At 33.7% G+C, this 21717-nt stretch overlaps 1 protein-coding gene across 6 annotated transcripts in view; it reads right to left on the reverse strand.

Annotated features, from left to right (window-relative positions):
• Imp (IGF-II mRNA-binding protein) overlaps positions 1–21717 on the reverse strand; it is a 54235-nt gene that overhangs the window by 12272 nt on the left and 20246 nt on the right. The window contains exons 2-6 of one of the 6 annotated variants that reach the window (XM_036377004.2): positions 16314–16614; positions 2253–2426; positions 1162–1536; positions 282–990; positions 52–207 (exon numbers count right to left, since the gene is read on the reverse strand). In XM_036377004.2, the coding sequence (XP_036232897.1) occupies positions 52–207; positions 282–990; positions 1162–1536; positions 2253–2426; positions 16314–16333 (1434 nt within the window). In that variant the 5' untranslated portion in view covers positions 16334–16614. Of the gene's footprint in view, positions 1–51; positions 208–281; positions 991–1161; positions 1537–2252; positions 2427–3274; positions 3853–16313; positions 16685–21717 lie in introns of those variants that run through there. The other 5 variants (XM_036377002.2, XM_036377006.2, XM_070110758.1 and 2 more) reach the window with 5 other exon arrangements.

The following is a 21717-nucleotide window of genomic DNA, read 5'->3' on the forward strand; positions in this document are numbered from 1 at the left end:
TCGTAAATAAAAACATATGCATTTTTTTTTTTTTGTTTTTTGCCTGCTTACCTGTACGCTGTAGAACTGCCCGATTATATGGACGGGAGTCTCTTCATCGCCACCCGATGCTGGCGCCACCGCATGCTCTGGTAGCTTGATAACACTGCCAGTAACGCGTTGCAAGTCGCGCACATTTTGGCCGCCCTTGCCGATTATTCGACCGACCTATAGTGTTCACAAAAATGCATTATTAAATACAGCATGTTAAGTTTTTGTGGTTTAGTTATTTTGCTACGCACCTGTGAACTGGCTACCATAATTTCGACTGTTAGTCGTACATCTTCGGTGCCGCACATGAAGCCCTCTTCCCGCATTTTTTCGAAAATCATATATTGGGCTTTCCATTGGCCTTCGGGTGTGCCGACGATTGTCACTTTGCGTTCGGTTTGCTGCTCGGCCGGCTTATCGTTGTCGATTGGTGCGATCTTTAGCGAGGCATTGGAGAAACGCATGACACTGCGTATGTAGGAGCCTTTGGTGCCGATAATCGCGCCCACCGCATTGTTCGGTATGTAGAGGTATGTGGTCTCCTGCATATCGTTGGGGAAGACGGGCGGTACCACACTAGCCGGTGTCTTGGACATCGGGAAGCCCGGGCACGATTGATATGGCATGCTTGGATTGAAGACCATACCATTGCCGGGTGTCGACATCATGGCCATCGGATGGAGGCCAGGGAACATTAGGCTTTGTGGCGCCATTGCTTGCAAATCATTCTCATAGCTTTGACGTAGTTTTGAACTAATTTGCGCTTCGGCACGTGACATATTATCGATTACGCCCTTAACCGTAATGATACGTTCCAAATTGAAGCTATTGATATCGTTTATGGAGCTAACGGTAATCTTCGTATCCGTATCCTGCATAATACGTTTGATCGTATTACCGTTTTTACCAATAATGCGACCGATTAGATTGTTATGGGCCAAAATCTTCAAGCATATGTCACTGTTGGAGAATTAGAGAGAAAGAGCAAGAGAAAAAAAGAGGTTGGACAAATCATTTTTGATATGCTCATAAAACTATGCTACAAGTTTTCAATTAATTTCAAAATTCGTTGTGAAGCTCGAACCAACTACTTTTATGGCATGCGATCTTCATATTAATGTCATTACTCACCCCTTATTCGTTGAGATGGCCTCCTGTTGCATCACCTCCAAAATGCGTTTGCACGCGTTCGTGCAATTTTCCGGATTACCATAAATGGTGATCGCCTTTTCCAGCGAGCCGACATTCTCCTTTCGATGCACATCGACACGCGCATGGCTCTGTTGTGTAATCGTGCGTATGGTTATACCTTGACGGCCAATAATGGCGCCGACCATTTCACTTTGCACAAGAATGCGCAGCGGAAAATCAGCTTGACGTCCGGGTCCTGGCATACCGGGATATGGATTGCGCTGATTACGATTCGTGCGACGTTGATTCTTATCCAATGGCTCGGCGTGCAATTTGTTGCCCTCAAATTCGACACCGTTCAATCCGCCAGCAGCTCTGTAATTAGCGAGAGAAAATTAAAAGTTGGATTAGCTCTTTCGTAGACTTGGCATTTTTGTCGTGCTGATGAAAAACAATGCGAAAATATATATGTTTCATTACACATTCGAAAATGTTCGAAAGTCGAAGAGTACTCGGACTCAACGACTCACATTATACATATATCTTTGCTTTTATCCAAATCAAATATTACAAATCTTGCGGCTCTTTAATAGAGACCAAGTACCTGATATATGTTTTATATTTTGATAATACGCAGATTTTGGAACACATCAAGAGAAAAAGTTTCGGTCAAAAACTTATGAACACGAAAAATTTGTAGAATTTTGTTAAAAAAAAAAATACCCAAAATAACCAATATTTTGAATTTCAAAGATATATAAACTTAGTTAGACAAGCCTATCGGTCGGTAAAGTTTTAACTGCAACATTCAAAGCTCCGTTTCAACACTCGTATTACATTTTTTCGAAGGGTTAAGAAAGAAAATGCGTATGGCAAATGCAAATGCGAAAAAATTATAAACATAATAAAAAATAAAAATTACAAAACAAAAATATATTTGAAATATGTAATTAACAAAGTGCAACTCTAATCATAAATGTAACAAAAATATTGAGGCAACATAAAAAAATAATAAACAACAAAAAAAAAAAAAGTGCCAAATAATAAAATGAAGAAAAGAAAAGAAAAGAAAAAATTGCATAATGTAATACCTTTGAGCCTGATCGGGATTTTCGAATGTTATATGTACAGTCTGAGTATTGGGGTCCTTACTAGACACAGCCTCACACTGTTTGACGATGCCATATGGCTTCAGTAGAGGTTCGATGTCTTCGAAACGCGTTTGCAGCGGTATGCCGCTAATAAGAATTTTCGATGTCGAAACGCTGTGAACAAAGAAGAGATAAAAGTTGAAGTATAAAACAACAACAACAACAACAATGCATAACAACAACAACAACAACAACAACGCATAAGTGAAGTAAATTTGTGGAGGTGTGACAATATAGCGAAAAATATACAATGCGTATGTATGTATGTGTAGAATGACCAAACAAAACAAAAAATATACAATACAAAGTGGAACTGCATAGGAGAGTACGAGTGTAAGCGATTGCTAAAATGTCTATTGCTCTAAAAGTTTGCCAATTTTTACACTTACTAAATTTAAATTGCCGAATCTTAAAAGTATACGCCTGTAAGTAGGCAATATGTGAAAATTGTCAATGTATTTAAACATATTTACTAGACTACAGCAACAATACAGTCAAAGCAACACGCGAGAGTATGTTTTGTGTTGTTTAGCGCCTAAAAGTGTGTTGAATTAAAAAAAAATAAATACGCCTAAAAGTAGGCAATGTAAGCAATTTGCCAACGCATTAAACATATTTTCTAAACAACAACAACAACAACAGTAAAGCCAAAAGCGCGCACAAGTCTGCTCGTGCTGTATAGCGCCTTAAAGTATGTTATATATAATTTTATTAAAAATTGTTAAGAGTACGCTGAATGTGTGCCAATAAACCCTAGCTATGTGTATGTAGCGTTGTTTGCGAAAATAATTACGCCTACATAAATGTTTGCGTGCTAATTACATTTTTAAAGCATACTCTAAGGCGTAAAAACATAAAACCACTAAGTGACCAATAAATAGCGCACTAATGTGCATGAGAGTATGCACGCATCCACATGCACACATACACATGACAAAACTCTACGTTTTGCACACACATACCTCAACATGATCTTAACCAGGTTTTCACAATAAAATTTAATTTAAAATTTTCCAATTATTGCTTGCTACTTCACTTATTTTACGTTTAATTTTACCGAAATATTGCTGTCTGCGTTGACGATTTTAGGCTGACGGCACAAATTGTCAATGTAAAATTTCGCAAGAAAGTCAGTTACTTTTAAATTATGCAGAAAGTTTGTATAAAAATTGTAAAACAACAATAAATTTTCTTGCTCACAACACACGTACGCCTTAAATACCGCAACACGCATACTAAACGCACGACACAGAAAAGTGCGTTTGAAAGCGTATTTGTTGTCTCAACAGGATATTGGTTAAAGCGTTGGCGAAATTTGTTTAGCTCCGGTTCACTGCACGAATTTTCGAAAGTAAATTTTGTTTTGTGTTTGATTTTTCAAAATGACGGAAAACTAAGACGAAATGTGTGACGACGAAGGCGGAACGAGAAAACTAAGCTATTGCGAAATCCACAACATAATATTTAAAAAATATCTACAGGAAATTTTTGAAATTGTTGACTGGCTGAAAACTATAATAAATTTCTATTTTGAAAACAACGGAAAATTTTTGAAGTTTAATTTTTCATTTTTTTTAGAAATGTAAAATTTAACAGAAAATGCGGTTCAAAGCGTCACATGATTTTTTTTATAAGAGTGGAGTGGAAAGTGCAACGCGCGATCATATGCATTTGTATGTGTATATGTATGTATGCGTGTACGTGTTAAAATACAAAATCAAATTATATTATAATAAAAAAATAGTACGAATTTAAAAATAATAAAAAAGTTTAGTAAGAATAATACAAAAAAAGGTTAAAAATATGAAAAAATTTAAGAAGTAATAAAAAAGATTTAAAAGTAATAAAAAAAATTTAAGACAAATAAAAAAATTTGAGACATTATGGGTAATAGTACAAAAAAAAATTTAAAAATAATAAAAAAAATTTTAGCAAACAAAAATATTTTAAAAATAAAGAAAAATTAAGAAAAAAAAAACAATTAAGAAATAATAACAAAATAAAAATTATGAAAACGAAAAAAAATTTGTAACTAAATAAAACCATTTAAATTGAAATAGAAAAACAAATTATAATTCAAAGCTGAGAAAAATAACTTAAATATGGTAAGGCAAGTTAAGCTAAATAGAATAAGCGAAAATTATAAAACGAAATCAGGATTGCAAATAATGCATGAAACATACACTTTATTTCATATTTAAAATATTTTTTTTTTACTTTGTAACCCCAAAAAACTTTTCAAGTAATTTTCAAATTTTTAATCTCAAATAATGCATTGAAAAACTAAAAATTATTGTTAATCCCGAAAATCGGATTAAAACTTGAAAATGAAAATTTTAATGCTATGTAAATATCGTATTGAAAGAAAAAATGTTAATACCAATTTAATAATTAAAAATTAAAAAAAATTGTTTAACAAAATTTTAAAAATTATTTTTGAATTTTAAATTATTTCGCGCTGACGTACTTCCTTCGTGTGCCACCATATTGGTTATTATTGAAAAACAGTAAAAAAAAATTTTAATAAAACTGAAACGAAGTTTAACTCCTTTTTCCCTTCTCAATACAGCTTTAGATTTGAAAAATATACTTTTTTAATTTTTTACTTTAATTTTTGATTAAAAAATATTTTATCAATTTTTTTTACGATTTTGAATTTAAATAAAATTTTAAATTTTTAATTCCGCTTTGACAATAAAAATCAATTTTAATTGAAAATTAGTTTTTCAAATTAAATTTTAAATATAAAATTTTAAGTATTAATTTTAAATTTTTTTTTAATTAAATTTGTAAATTTTAATTCTAAATTTTTAACTAAAATTTTCAATTTTTAACCCCAAATTTTGAAAATTTAATTATTAATCGAACTTTTTTTTTTCAATTAGAAAACTCGCAACTCTGAACGAAGTAAACTAAAATATTACCAATAACGAAAGTTAAATAAAATAAAAATACAAAAATATAATTAATTAAAAATCTTAACTATAGCAATAAAAAAATAACGCAGTAGCACGTTAGCAACACTAGCGAATATCGCGGTCCTTTAAAACTCAAAATATTTCAAGCAAATAAATAACTCAGTTGCGCACCTTGGCAACACCATGCGGTATCACGACTTCAAACAGCAATAGCGGCTAATTCCAAACGTTTGAGAAACAAAATTTCAATCTTGCTTGGAAAAAAAAAATTTTATTTCAAAAATATGTTTGTAGTATTTTGATAATATTTTTTAAAAATAGTACTTAAATATTTTAAAAAATATTATAAAAATACTTAAAATAATAGTACTTAAATATTTAAAAAAAATATTATCAAAATACTACAAACATATTTTTGAAGGAATTCTTTTTTTTTAAATATTACTTAAATATTTTTTAAAAATATTACTAAAATATTTAAATAAATGTTAGCAAAATATTACTAAATATTTTTGACAGAAAACATATTTTTTTTAAATATTACTAAAATATTTTCTACAGAAGAAATTATGAAAATTATTTTTAAAAACTTTACAAAGAAATTTTTCAAAAAAAAAAAAACTTGGAAAATTCGAAATTTAAAAAGAACTCATTGCCCTCAACATTCTTAAAAAATATGCAGACGTGGGAAAAGCTCCGTTAAACACGACTTGATTGCTACAACAATAACCGACAAGCTTTAAGCATCAATTCGATTAACCAAAAATCAAAATGGTGGATCAAAGCAAGCGCGCACTGCAAAAATGCAGCTAAAACATAAATTAGCTGCAACGCTAAAGCGTCTTAAAAAATCACCGCAAATTTCTTGGAAGTCATTTATTTCATTATTATTATTTTCGTTGGTATTTGTTGTTGTTGCTTTCGTTACTGCTACTAGCTTTTAACTGCTGCTGCTTTTATTTGGCGCTTTTTTCATTAAGCATGTTGCAAAGGCAGGCAGGCAGTCGGACCGTCATTGCTTAGCGCATACATATATATATGTATATACATAGGCTTGTGTGTGTGCCACTTTCTGTCAGCAACGCAGCATTAATTGCCGCTACGCTGTTAATGCCGCTGCTGTGTCCGTTGTCAAATTGGTGCAATACATTATTAGTTGCAGTTGTTGCTTTTCTTTCTTGTTATTGTTGTTTTTTGTATGCCACAACATTTATTATTTTTGCTTCCTGTGCGTCTGCGCAAAATTCCATGGAAAAGCTTTAAAGTTCAATTTGGTATTTTATAGTTTTTCTTTTTGTTTTGTCTTCTCTTTTTCGCTGCTTCTTTTTTGTTTTTGTTTTTTTGCTTACTTTTGCAGTATTTTGTTGTTATAGCGCATACCACTGTCGGCGTCGCAACGCGGGTCGTCAGCCGAGTCCATTCACATTGTCGCTGCAACTAGTTGTTGCGGTTGTTGTTGGTCTAAATGTTGTTGGTTGCTGGCTATTTTAGCTGCTGCTTCTATGCTTGCTAACTGCTTGTTGCTGCTGTTTTGTTTTCAACTTGATTTTCTTGTTGTTGTTGTCTAGTCTGGGAATGCTGTCGCTGTATCAATACGATCATATTCGCTGTGTTGTTGTTTTGGTTTTGGCATTGGCATGCGGCCAGTACCAGTCAGTGCGCCTGCTGACCGCGCTTCTACCTCGTCTCGCGTTTTGCCTCTTCGTTTTCTTTTTCTCATTCTTGTTCTAGTTCTTCTTCTTGGCCAACTATGCAGCGTCCGGTTAGTCAGTTAGCCAAGCAACCGGTTGGCATTCCTGAGTGACTGTGTCTTTTCGAGCAGCCAAGTTGCTGGCATTTGGTGTGCGTGTGCGTATGTGTGCGCGCACACGCCGCGCATCCAGTTACATTTTGCCATAACGTCATCATCGCAGTGGCGATGGCATGAAAAAACAACTGCAAAAATAAAACTGAAATGCCACAGGAATGCGCCACAGCCTGACACGGTGCATGCAACAGCATGCGGTGCGCGTTCGTCCCGCCGCTTTGCCGCAGCAATCAGCAAGCGGGCGTCCAAGTCATGGGAAGCAATCAACATTTTTCAAGTTGTTATTGTGTTTTTTGACTGATCGCATGCCATTACACGCACACCTTTACATACATAATATACATATATGTTGTTGTTGTTATTATTATTTTTGTTTGGGTTTCCATTGGAACGCAACGCATGCCATTATTGCGCTTGGCTTTGCAGCACACTCTACGACCCACTTGGGCCCCGACATGTACATTGCACTTCCTATGTGCTGCGGCGTTTGTTGTCTTTGTTGCAACACTGCGTTTAGTTTTGTTTTTGATTTTTGTTTTATTTTTCGCTCGGTCACTAAGTTAGCAGCGACTTTTATACGCCTAATGCACTCGGCAAAGCGGAACTGTCTGCCAGTGTTGCCATATGCGCACAACAACAAATTTAGGTTATATTACATACAAAGTAGCAAGATCACACTGCTGTGAGAACTGAAAAGTCAAGCGAGTACGACGTACGACAAATTGTGAAATTAGACGAAAAAAATCTATATGTTATACCTTTACTAACTCGGTTCCTCCTCGACAGAAAATTTTCAAACTTCTAGCATATTTTTTATGTGAAAAATGTGGTTAAAAAACTAAGGTTGTAGTTTGTAGTTGCCTTAAAAGCAAGAGAAACCGAAGCTCACGAACACGTATATCGGAGCAGCTGTTTCAATTTTTTTTATTTTTAGCAACTAATGTGCACAGACTATGTTTCATGTAAGCACTACAATAAGCGCGTCATCGATTATCATGCACACTTTGCTACGAATTGTTTGATATCTTTACTAACTCGGTTCAACCCCGAGCATATTTTTGATGTGGTAAATCTTGGTATAAAACTAACGCTGTAATTTGTATGCAGCTGCCTTACAAGCAAGATAAACCGTAGCTGGAACATGCGCCAGGTAGTTTTTTATTTTTCCAAAAATATGCTAGTTTGATAGTGATTTTCCGCTGCTAGAATTTTTCAATTATAATGAGTCTATTTATTTTATATTTTTTTTTAATAAGTAGGCGCTTGGATCTACGTATAATCTAATTTAAGTCATATGCACTAAACCGCCGCAATTTCTGCTCGGATCATTAGAAAATCTCCGGCAACGCCAAAGCGCGCTCATTTTATATTCTAACGCAAATTCGCTGGCCTACTTTACAGCGCGCTGCCGCACTCTCCACATAATCTCTTTTATTATGAGCGACTCTTTGCTGCAACTCTTTACCGAACGCGCTCTAAACAAGTTTATTGCTTATTTTGTTATTGATAATATGTATCTGTTTTGAAAAAAGTCGAAAAAAGAAATACTTGTTGACCGCATTTGTGGCATGTAGAAAACGCAACAGCGTCGCCGCGTTCAACATTAGTCGTCCGTGTTCGTGTCGCAGCGACGAGTGTGTTGAACCTGCAGTTCTCAACACTGACTTAGGCGCAGCGAAAACTGTAAGCATTTTTTGCCTTAGCACATTTTGTTGTTGTTATTATTTGCACTTTTTGCACTGCGCCAAACAATAACAACGCACACATATAGAGTTGTGCATACACACATGCATACGAAATAGTTAATGAAAACAACAAGTCGAACGCCTGCGTAGACGGCTATGCTACTTGCCGGCTCCATGTGGACGGTCGCCAATGGCTGTGCCGTCGTATTTTGTTGTTGTTGCTGTTGCTGTTGCTTTTGGTGTTTTTGCTGATGCGCGCGCCGCACTTCCAGGAATTGTTTATCGAAAAAATGAGTTATTTTTCGGTTACTGTTGCAGTATTTGCATTTTCGTGTCGGCTTTCTTCCACTCTATATGCCGCTGGCGCGCGTTTTAGCATCAGCATAAATTTAATAACAACAACAATAGCAAAAGCGGCAGCGACAGCAATTATACAAACGCTTTATGCGGCAGTAGAAGTGTGTAAATAAAAGCAAAATAAAAATGCGCGAAAATATTTGCACTTCTTGGTATTGTCGGCCAAGGCTTTGTGGCTGCGCATACCTTTGCAACTCTGTGCTACCTTCGTCGAAAGCGCAGCAATGCTTTTGCACTGCTGAAATTGCAATTTTTTGTTTTAGGATTTGCTTAGTATTTTTTGCCATTTCAGCCGTTTTCATGTTAATGAGAATGGGAATTTATTTGATCGGAGCCAACGTTTATTAAGAAATTAACTGAAACGACACCGCAAGGTATAAGTGGACAACACAGAAATTTGTTGTGTGCTGAAAACAGCTATTATGACGTTGCAAATAAAATTTAAAAAAAATTTTTTTTTGCATATAAAAAACTAAAAAAAAAATTGAATATAAAAAATTAAAGAAAAAAAACTAAAGAGAAAAATAAAAATTTTATTAAAAAAAAAAATTACAAATCCAAGCTACACAACGCTCAGTCTGTTATAAAAATCATACTTGTGTAGTTGTTTTATTTTTTATTTTATTTGTTTTGCATATCAGCTTTATAAATCCGCACGGTTGCATTTATGTTAATTTTGTTTTTTTCGTAATTTTTTTGAGTAGGCGTCGTTGATGAGTCAACGTCATGGCGCAGCTTAATGATTTTTAAGGCGCAGAGACTAGTAGTTAGCGGCTTATGCGCTACATGCATTAGCATTACATATGTATGTATGTATGTAAGTAAGCGCATACTCCTGCTTGCCTTCTAAGAATTCAAGAGTTGCTTTTATTTTTTTTTTTCATGTTTTGCATTTGCGCGTTCATAAAGTGCCATGATATATTGAAAACCGTTAAAAGGTGGATACTTGAGTGACGTGCTTATTTATGCTGAGCAGCGCAATAACGCTGATGAGTTAATATACAATTTTTTGTTGACGTAGAAGTTTCAGAAAAGTACAGCCACAAGCGTTTTGACAAAGAAATCAGCATAAATACAATTATATGTGCAATAAAAAGTAGTAGCAGGCTCTAAAAGACTGCTTACAAATGAAAATTTATTTATATTAATACTTGTAATACATTTACAATTATAGAAGTTAAATTAAAAAAAAATATTATTTCACTGAACTACGTTTTCTATATGCACACTACTTTCAGCTGCACACAACCTATTTATTGCACTACATTAACTGCAACTGTTATCGACTTTCGATAATTTCACGCTATAAGGTGCACTTACGCTACTATTTTTATTTGTTTTATTAATTTTGTGTACTGAATTCGTTAAATTTTAACTTGGTAAGCAAGTGTATAAGTGTTTGACTTCATTTAGTATTTCGTATCGGTATCAAGCTGTAAGTCAATAATACGAAGAGTAATTGCCAAGCATTTAAGCAACATAATTCTTATTAGAATAACTCATTTGTGTGAGCTTTTGAAATTACAGCTATTTTTCTATAAATTATTTTTTAAACTTTTTAAATTATTTCTTAAGTTTTGGCAACGAAATTTCATGTAAACTTTTTATCATAACAGTTAGTTGTTCGGTCCTTCGACAAAAATGTTCGCATATTATAAAATGTAATGGAAATAACAGATAGACATTAAATTATTTTAAAACACCCACTATATACTTGTTATATGCGTCGGAATTTTCTAACAACCAAAAATATTTTGCACAGTACTGTATGCTATATTGCTATCAGTATTATTTTTCACTTTAATAAAATTTAAAAACATATATTCTTTAGCTGCAATAAACTTTAAGAATCTCATTAAAAAAAATCTCCTTTTAGATATAATGAACTTAAGAGATCAAGTAACAACTTAATGTGCATAAAAATACAAATAATAATTCATAATATTTATATATTTATAACCCTAAAACATAATAATAGCAATTATAGCTAATTATATTCTTCATGATTTCTGTCAATTCTAAGCAGTATTCATGCAATCATATTAAGCTGCGCGTTTTTTTTTTTTTCAAATATACATTTTTTTTTCAATTGTCTTATGACATTGCTTTCTTTTTTAATAAATTAAAAATTTTTTTTTAGTTGCAATAAACTTGAAAATTTTTATTAAGTAACACCCTAATATTGCTACAAACACAAATCATATTTTTTAATATAATATTTGTAGCGCCAAAATTATATTTTTCAAAATTGCTTGCAGATTCTACAAAGCATACAGAAATGTATTCATATTAGGGTGTGCGTATTTTTTTTACAAACTAATTTTTTAGCGATTGTCATATGACTATTTGTCCTTTCTATAAAATTAAAAAATATATGCACATATATATTTTTATAGATTTTATATATTTTTAAATTTCAATTAAGTGACACCCTAATGTGCTTAAAAATACAACTAAAAATTCACAATATTATTTGTAGCGCCAAAATTAATTTCTACAAAGATTTCTTGCAAAATCTACACAGCATACAGAAATGTAATCATATTAGGGTGTGCGTCTTTTTTCAAATATTTATTCAGCAATTGTCATATGCCATATTGCTTTCTTTTTTCTTTAAAATTAAAAAATATATAGTTTTAGCTGCAAGTTAAATTTTTCATTAAGTAACACCCTAATTTACATAAAAGTACAAAAACGAATGCATAAATATGCCAACAAAATTGCAACGCAATTCCAAAACAACACGTTCACTCGCATATATACATACGTATATATATACATAAATGCCAAGCAAATATGATTGTTTACAATTTTCACCCTGTTTGTTGTTATTGCTTTCGCTATATTCCGCACTCGAGCATCGGCTGGTGCCGACTGCAGCCGAGAGTGTAGCATACTACATGCACATGCATTTATGGAGGGCGGGTCATAAACCGTCTGCAGCGGTGGGAAAGTATATGCCAGAAATGTGTGTGTGTGTGTGTGTGTATGTTGGGCGGTCGAACGTACGTGTGTGTAACACACACATACACTTGCAAACTCGTGTACGTATATTTGTGGTGTTTACGACGGGGCGGGCTGCCTGGGGCTTTTTGGCGTCACCAATTGCCTTCTTGCTGCGCGCCACTCATTCACAAAAGACGCAAATTGTTGTGTGTACTGCGCGCGCCGGCCAACAACAAAAACAACTACATACGAGTATATTGTTGTGTGAATATTTTTTTTCTTAAGTTACAACAAACATGTGAAAGTACAAAGTGCAAACAGTACATACATACTTTTGCACTTTTACACTGCTTGCATATTGGTGAGAATGCAAGAGGCGAAAACGAAAACAAACGCAACAACAAATAATAATAACACTGAAACGGCAGTGCAGACAAGTGCAAATCGTGCAAGATGGTGGTGGCGATGTCGCTCACGTTGTTGTTGTTGTTGTTGCAGTGCACATATTGGCTTTTATTGCGTACGCTTTGTTTATTTGTATGTTGCTTTGCTGGTTGATTTGTGGCAATACACGCCTACTGTTGATTGTTAAGGGGCAATAACGGTGGTTGTGCGAGAATGCAGCTAATACAAAAACAATATTACTAAAAAATGTTTACTAATTTGCTGACTGTTCAAATTTGATGCCATACAAACTGTCCGATCAAAATCAAGTTCTTGTATGAAATAATTTTTTATTTGACGAGATATCTTCACGAAATTCTGCATAAAATATTGCTCAAGCCAACGCTACAATCTCCGAACATATTGTTAAGGTCGGACAACTATAGCATAAACTGTGCAAACAAAATCAAGTCAAAGATCTTTTTATAACCTTTTATGCTATAAGAAATACACCTGTTAAGGGCAATTTAGCAGCGCTGTAGCTGAAGTTGTATTTTTTATATGTATTTTATCAACGCCTAAAAATATTTAATTTATGCTCTTAAACCTCAAGCTACTGTTGATTTGTAATGTCGATAACAACTCATCTATCGATATTTTAAAACATTAATAAGAGGTTTAGTCTAAAGAAAATCCACTTACAGCACTAATATTGTTTTAGCACATTTTATTGTATATACCATAAATAATCATTATTGTTTTATTAAATCAATTTTTGCAACTTTTGTAAAAAAAAAAAACAAATATAAAAAAGGCTCAACTTTAGTGTGAATTCAAAAATAAATAAAAATGCTGCGCTCTTCTCTGCATTTTTGCAACGCATAGAGACACTCCCGCATGTCAGCAATGGTAGCGGGGTGTGAAAATAGTTGTAACGGCATTAACCAAGTCAAGCCAAGTCATTATTGCGGACAGCGTCAACGTCTACGTGCGCAGCGCAGCTGCTTGACTAGTGGAATGCATTTTAACGCGAAAATTCGCAATAAAAACAAAAACAAAAACACACACAAATAAATGCATATACATACATTTGGATTTGTGTATATATACATACATATACATTGGTATATACAATTATATTGCAAGCCGCCGCAATGATGGAATGCAGACAACGCTGACTGGGTGGCTTAACCGGCGCCCACAGGCACGGGAGAGCGCAATACATACACATGCACACATACATAGATATTCGTGTTTATGTGGTTGTTGTTTGCCTGACCAAATGTCGGCAGCGCAGAAGCAAATATTGACTGGCGTGTTGTCCGATTGACTGACAACAGCAGCGCCGCAACCAATGCAACCAAAAGGTGTGCACATTGAGAGGGGAGCAATGAAAAACTGCAAATAACGGCGTCTAATTGACAGATACATATGCATGTATGTAGCACGTGGAGTACGTGGAGCGCGTTGTGTGGTGCAAAGAGAGCACAAGAGCGCAAAAAAGAGCGAGCGCAATAAAATGCTAGTGAGAATGCAAAGCAGTAGGGTGGCAAGTAGTGACTCAGGAGGGGCGGAGTAATGGCAAGTGCATTGACTAAAACAAAACAAAAAGGTACACAACAACATACATACATGCATACACCGGCAACGTAAGCGCTTGCCGCCTTGCGTGATTCCTGCTGCCGTACAGCAGCAATTTTTGCAATTGCTAGTGATGGTGGTGGTATGCGTGTTGTTGGTTATGTCGGTATGGTGCGTAGACGTTCGGTTCGGCATTCATTCGTTCGTTCGTTCGTTGTTGCAGCCAACACAAAATTTTCATTCATAAAAATTTACACAAAAAACAAAAACAACAATAGCAATAAAAACAAGTACTGACTGCAGCGAAAGCAATCACAACATCATTGTGCCACAAAAAACAGCAAAAATGCGCCGACTACAGCGCATGTCAGTTCAATGCGCTGGCATTCGGGTCGCCTGCTCGGCTTTCACACACACACGTGCGCGCAGTCGCATACAAGTACAAAAAGTGTTATTTCTGCAAAAGCTGGAAATGCTCGCAATTTTTTGTTTCTTCCGTCTTTACCATCCGTTGTGCATTGCTGTTGTTATTTTGTGGCCGCTTGGTGCTTTTGTTGCTGTTTTGTTGCATTTTGGCGCAGTTTGTAAATTCACGCTTACTTACTTATGGGCACAGCGTTTACAAAAAAATATAGCCGAGATTTCTCATGAGTGTAAAAAACACAAACAAGTGATATTGCTATGTGGGAAAATTACAACAAATCAAAACAAAATAGATATTCGCCAGTAAAGTAACAGCCAGCATATGCTTACCAGAGCAAGTAATTTAATTTTTAAATACATTTGAAATTTGAAAATAGAACTTTAAAAGAAAATTTAATATTATTATTATACATATTAAGGTGTGTGATTATAGCCAATTTTTTGCCAGCTAGAAAGCAGACTAAAAAGGTTTATGATGGCAAACTAAAAAGCCTCTTAAATTTTATTGGTGTCTTTTCCTCAATTTTCCATTTAAATTTGTTGGCTTACTTTTGTAGCTTGACAGTTTAACGTTGAAAAAATGAACTGAACCTTTTGGCAGAAAATTGAACCCTCTGCAAAAAAGCTTTGCTACATATGTACATATTTTCATACAGTGAAGTGTACTAAGGATATCTCGACTTGAAGTTCCAAATGTATGAAATTATGACTTTTATTTTTATTATTTATTCCTTTTTTTATTATCATATTTTATTTTATAATTTTAATACAATTTATTTGTTCATAATTTATTATTATACTTCTCCATTGTTTTTAATTTTTAATTTAATTTAATTTTTTATTTATTTATTTTTTATATATTTGTTAATTTTTTTGTGTAAAAATTACACACTCTAATAAATATGTTTTTTATTATTTATAAATAAAATTTTTCTGCCACATAATTTCTTTTATATGTTTTCGCAAGTCTCAAGAGTGTGAACAACGCATAATCTTTAATCATATGCATATAACAGCGCTGATGGTTATCGATTTTCGATATCAATAAAGCTTTTTGAATAAAGTAAAAAAAAAATAATAAATATTTTAGTGATAAATATGATATTGAAATTAAATTAATTATTAAAAGTCATATAAAGCAGTCAATCTGTCTTCTATCGCTAAATGTGTGTTTAGTTAATAAAATCGCTGAGTTTTGGTACATTTTACCAATTTCCTGCCACAAATAATTAACGATATACCATTGTTTCCATAATATTTTGGAGCATTTTCAATGCAAATATTTAGCAATTTTTAAAATATAATTTTCCGAAACTTTTGAAACATAATTTTTTCGTAATTTTCAATTTATGTATGTATGTATGTACAACTTTTTCGAAATTTCAAAAACTAAAGTTTTTTGTAATTTGGTTTGTTCGCAAGTTTTAAAACAAAACTTTTTTTTCGAAATTCTCATTTTCCTATTTTTCGATTTTAAAACAAATTCAAATTTTTTAAAACAAATTTTTTTTAAATTTTATATTTTTGCTTTAAGTTTTACACACGCAATTTTTTTACAATTCTTTGGAAACACAAAATTTTAAAAAATTTTAAGACAACTTTTTTACGAAATTCTGAAACAAAAACTTTTTGAAACTTATAAAACATTTTTTTTTTTTTAAATTAAAAATATTAAAACTTTTTAAAACACTCATTTCAACACTGATTTCAACCCATTTGGTCTAGCTGAGCAGGGAGAACACTTTATATACATATTTAATTTTAGAATATATATTTATTTAAAATTGTATTAAATATTTAAAAAAACAACCGATGTGATGTGTTTATGAAATTATAAAATTTTTCTTATTTTCCCCAATATTTTTAAACAATAAAACTAAAATTCCCTTTGTAAACTCACCTGTGGTGATAATAAGCCATGTTGCGTTTGTAGTGTATTTTGACTTTTAGTAATTACTGTTTTTTTGTATATTTTTTGTTGGATTCCTACTGCTGTTTATTATTTTTGCAGCCCTTGTTGTTGATTATGTATTTGCGTACAAATTCAAAGCACAGCTTTGATAAATTAATTTCTTTAGAAATATTTTTAAAGCACGGCTTTGTTTTAATTTTTTTGTTTTTAATTTTCAAAGCACTGCTTTGGTTAGGTTTTTGGTAATTAAAATATGTGTACGAGCACTTTTATGCTAATATTTTCGTAGCTTTGGATATAAAGAAGATAGTAAGTTACTGATTTTTTCCAGTGTATTGACTGTTTTTGCTAATTCAAAGCTTATAACAAATAGAAATTTTATTTATTTTTTTTTTTTAATTTTGTGCATATGTGTATTACGTGTTTGGAATTTTTTTGCTACAAATTGTTTGGTGTGTCATACAAATTTTTGATTTTTTTATAATAATAATAATATTTTCTTATTTTCTATTAATTTTTCAAAAACAATAAACAATTCGATTTTTTTTTTTAATTTTTAATTGAAGTACTGTTTGCTTAATCAATTAGCAATTAAAATAAAAAAATGTCAGCACCGAAAAAATATTTTTTCATTTATTATTTCAAAAATAATATTTCGGTTAAATTATAATTTTAAGATAATAATATATACATACATGGCCTTCTCTACCATATACTAAGTATTTAATCCGACTGTATACGATCGTAAGCTAAAAACTCAAATATAAATACTTTATGCATGGCAATATTGCATGAGAGCATCAACGTCTATTTGAGCACACCATACACTCAATTGTGCGCCATGGCGTATGAGTAACCGCGTAACCGTACACAATCAATTTGCGAATGAATGTGTGAACCGCTTAATGCAGCACGCCATTCAATAGCACAAATGCGTTAAATGTATAATTAAAGAGCAAAAAAAATTTTTTTAAGAGCAAGTACGTTGTTCGAAGAGCGCTCGTGAGAAAAAAAACACAGTTTTGTAAAGCTTTTTGCTACGCTATACTACAGTATGTGTGTACCATATGTAACTGCAATACACACGCATAAACAAGCGCCTATGTGTACCGTTAATGCCGGCGATGTCTCCAATATTCTGCTGTTTTTATTCTCTAATACAAATAATTGAAAAGTGCAAGATGAAGTATATTTGTACTCATACATTCTGTGCTTAAGTTAAAGGGAATTTTTTCGACGCGCCGCATTTGCCGTATGAGTCATTGGAGACTCATATGTTGAAGCAATACACTCATATGTTGAAGCAATAAAGTGCAGCAAAATGACAACTAATAGTAGATAAATGAAAGTCCGTAAAAAAATATACGGACAGTAGAACTTTTGAAACACATACGGTGTAAAGCTTCATTTTTTGTGCAAGTAAGATCTCGAAACAGCTCAAACCTACTTTTTTCTGGCAAATGTTGGTGTGAAAGAGTCGTAAACCTGTCTTTTAATGGCAACTGAACTTTCGAAACACTTTTCAACGACTTTGAACTTGTGAAACAGTCTTTAATAGCTGTACGCAGCCTTATAAGCTTAATTTTTTGTGCAAGTAAGTTCTTGAACCTGCTTAAACCTACTATTTTCTGGAAAATGTAAGTGTTTAAGCATTATTATCGGTCTTTTAGTGACAATTGAACTTTTGAAACGCTTTTCTACCATGAAAACTTGGGAAACAGTTCGAAAATGGACTTGGGAATAATACTCCTACATTTTTAACGAAATCCAAACAGTTTTAAGATTATTGTATCTATAGACTTGAAAGAACTAAAAGCTTGTTTTTTAATGACAAGTGAACTTCTAAAACACTTTGCCGTGTCTCTTTTCTCTTGTGAAAACGTACTACGAACTTGCGGAAAAGTCGAAGAAATACACTTGTGAATAATACCCTCGCAATAAAACCTATTTTTAGCGAGTCAAATATTTTGCGCACAATGAAACAAGTGCAACACTTGATTTGCTCATATTTGATGAAACACATTTTAATATACAATTATTTTATTGTTAGAGTATATGACTTCAGTGTCAGACTCTGCTATATTTTTATTTTTTATTTTTGTTTTCTGTTTTTAAACAAACTCGATAGTTTTACCAGAAAATCAGAAACCGCTATTTATACTACTCGCCACAACGCCTACACACATTCAGTTAACAAAAACAAAAATATTGTTTGTCTAGCAATGGTCATTGAGTTATCGCCTATCGCATTGACAGCGATAAGGCGCTACAGCTACCGATAACTTTACGTCTACATGCATAAATATACATATATGTATGTAAATCGGTGTGCTATGTTATATCTACTGTTGTTGTATTTTTTGCCTGCCCCTTTAACAATACCGTCATTTGGATTTAAAATCAATGCATTTCATTTTGAATTTTCTTATCGAATTATGCTACGCTGCACGCATTTGTTTGCCTATGATTTATATTGCGATAATGTGGTGTCAATGTTGACAACTATTTTAATTAAAATTAATAATTGGCAACCCTCACAACTGCCCAGATATGAAAGAACAGTTAAAATAGTGAAAATATGCGTGGTAAACTTGTACAAGAGGGCTAAGAAGACTTTATTTTCCAGCAAAATTGGATTACAAGCGGTTTCAACGCATCGATTGCCGATAACCGATTGTCATTGTTGACTATTATAATGAGCATTTTGGATAGTACAAGGGACTAAAATGGGAACCTTTTATCATCAATACGGGACTGAAAGTGATTTCAAACGCACCGATTACGGATTACCGACTACCGTTAACCGATCAATAAAACGATCATAGTTGAGTATTATACTCATCATGTTGAACAGATCGGCGGGGTTTTCTAAAAAAAATAAAAAATTGCACTTTTTCCGAGCCAATGTACGATTAGCACACTGAATCGCATATGTACATATTCCTGAAATAATATGTACAACGGGTTTTTCCGAACGAGTAAGCGCGCCATTTTTAAATAGCTGATGGAAATATTTCGGAAATGAAAGCCAATATTTGAAAAAAATTCCTGCGAACATTGCAAGTAATACGCCTTTATGCTTTTTATCGGGAAAATAACCTCTAAATCGGGGTTTTATTTTCAAAAATAAATTTCCTCGACTTAATTCCTCTTTTTTAACTTTGCTATTTTATATTTTTAAAAATAATTTCCAATGGAAAAATACGCGTGAATCGGGATTTTGTTTTCAAAAACATTTTTCAAAACTTTGCGATTGTATTTTTTCTATTATAGAAAAATTTATTTTTAAAAATATTTTCGCTCGACTGTTTTGCATTTTTTGTTGTAAAATTTGGCAAACTATATTGTTTCAAAATAAAGCGAAGAAAAAATGACGCTTTTAGCGAGGCAATGCACGATTTGCACACTGAATCGTCATATTCCTGAAATAACGGAGTTTTCCGAAGTTAAGACGAGTGATGGCACAACTTAGAAAATGGTACGAAATTCATTACAGTAAACGCCAATAAAAGTATCGCGCATATTGCAAATAATACGCCTACGTGGCAACACTGTCACTAACTAGCAACATTAACGCTACAACCTGGCAATATTGCAAAAAAAGTAGGTCAACTGCTAGTCGGTGGTGGATTTTGTCGTCGGTTATGGTGGCTGAGTGCAGTAGGTGCGGCTAGACAGGTAGACAGTTATGCACACATACACATACTTATGCATTTTATTTATTATGTGCGTGTATATGTTTATGGTTGTGAAGTCGTTGCTGAAGGTGTACAGACGACTTAATGGCCGAGCAAATAAATATATACATTTGCAATTCAATTGAATTTTATGCTGCTAACTGTTGCACATCGCATACATATGTACCTAAATATGTGAGTGTGCGCGCAAGCAATGACGACGGCGTTAGACAACGCGCAAGGGAGTTGGTGGATTTTTCCGCGTCATTTTAGCAAACGTGTGTGGGCAGTTAGCCGGTTGCTGGTGAGCGCTGATGGCTGCCAATACTGTTATGTGCTTTTATATGTATGTGTTTGTGCTGAATTATGGGTTAGAGTTCCAAGAAAATGCAATTAGGTACGTGGCATTTTGCACATTTTGCAGCTGATTACCGCTTTTAAAGCGGGTTGTTGCTATTGAAGGCAGGCGCTGGGGAATCCTGTGCTGATAAGCGCGCCTGAATAATTGCGCCACTATACCTACATACATATATACACAACTATTTGGAAAATTATATATCAATGCACTCGAGCATTGAACGCATTGCGTATAGTATAAACAAGCGTTGAAAAAACAGCAACAACAAACGCGCCAAAAACGCACGCTTGCAGCGGCTGATCAGCAACTGCAAATAAGTCAAAATAAATAAAATTTATGACACGCATACAATGCTCGCAAGCCGACTGCAGTTACACGACGCATACGCACACACACGCATAAGCAAAACATATTACGCTCATTGCTACGTAAGAGTAAATAAATTTTCGCGAAAATATCGCATAAAAAAATATTTTTTTTTTAATTTTGCACTAGTAACCAAAGCGTATGACAGCGCGTACAGCCATAGGCAGCGCGGCAGTAGCAGCGCGTCCATACATAGCGCCAGCGTAAGTGCCTGTGTATGCAAGTGGCGTTGCGCTGCGTACAACTGTAGGTGGTATGTGTGGTGCCGCTTTGTGCCGAAGTCTTGGCGCCGACACGATAATGACAATGACGTTGGACCGACCGCACAGACAGCCGTCCCAGTAGGCAAAACGCTAGCCGTTAGCAGCTATAAAAACATGTAATTAAACTTTGATAATGACGCGGATGTGCAGCGCAGCAGCGTTCGGCTGTTGCGGCGCTCGCTTATGACGCGCCGTTTGCTAAACGTCATAGCTTTATCTACATTTGTGTGTATAAATGTTATCACTGCTTTGCGCTTGCTTTAGTAGCGGAATAATTTTGCTTGAATTTATTTTATCATTTAGTTGTTGTTTTGTTACAATGCAAAAAAAAAAAATAATAATAATAACAGTAAACATATGTACAGTGCGGTTTCCGGCTGTTTAAATTATTTTTTCTAAGTTTTTTGCAAATAAGAAAAATTTGATGGCTTTTGTTTGTGCTTTTAAGCGCATCAAGAGCCGAGTAAATTTGCCAGTCAGCTAAAGATCGCCGCTCAAATGCTTACACATACATACACACACACACTAATATGTGAACATCTACATACATCTGTACATATGCATAAGTATGTATATTTTAACGCAACCGTGTGTTGTTATTTTCGCTGCAATTTGATGCGTTGCTTTATTGACGGCGGCAGTGCTGATCGCTGCTATTACGTTTGCGCCGACGTCAATTTAATCATTTAATTTGAAATTTTTAAATGATTCACAATTCGTAGAACATG

Source organism: Bactrocera oleae, chromosome 5, assembly GCF_042242935.1.
Source record: "Bactrocera oleae isolate idBacOlea1 chromosome 5, idBacOlea1, whole genome shotgun sequence".
Taxonomy (NCBI): domain Eukaryota; kingdom Metazoa; phylum Arthropoda; class Insecta; order Diptera; family Tephritidae; genus Bactrocera; species Bactrocera oleae.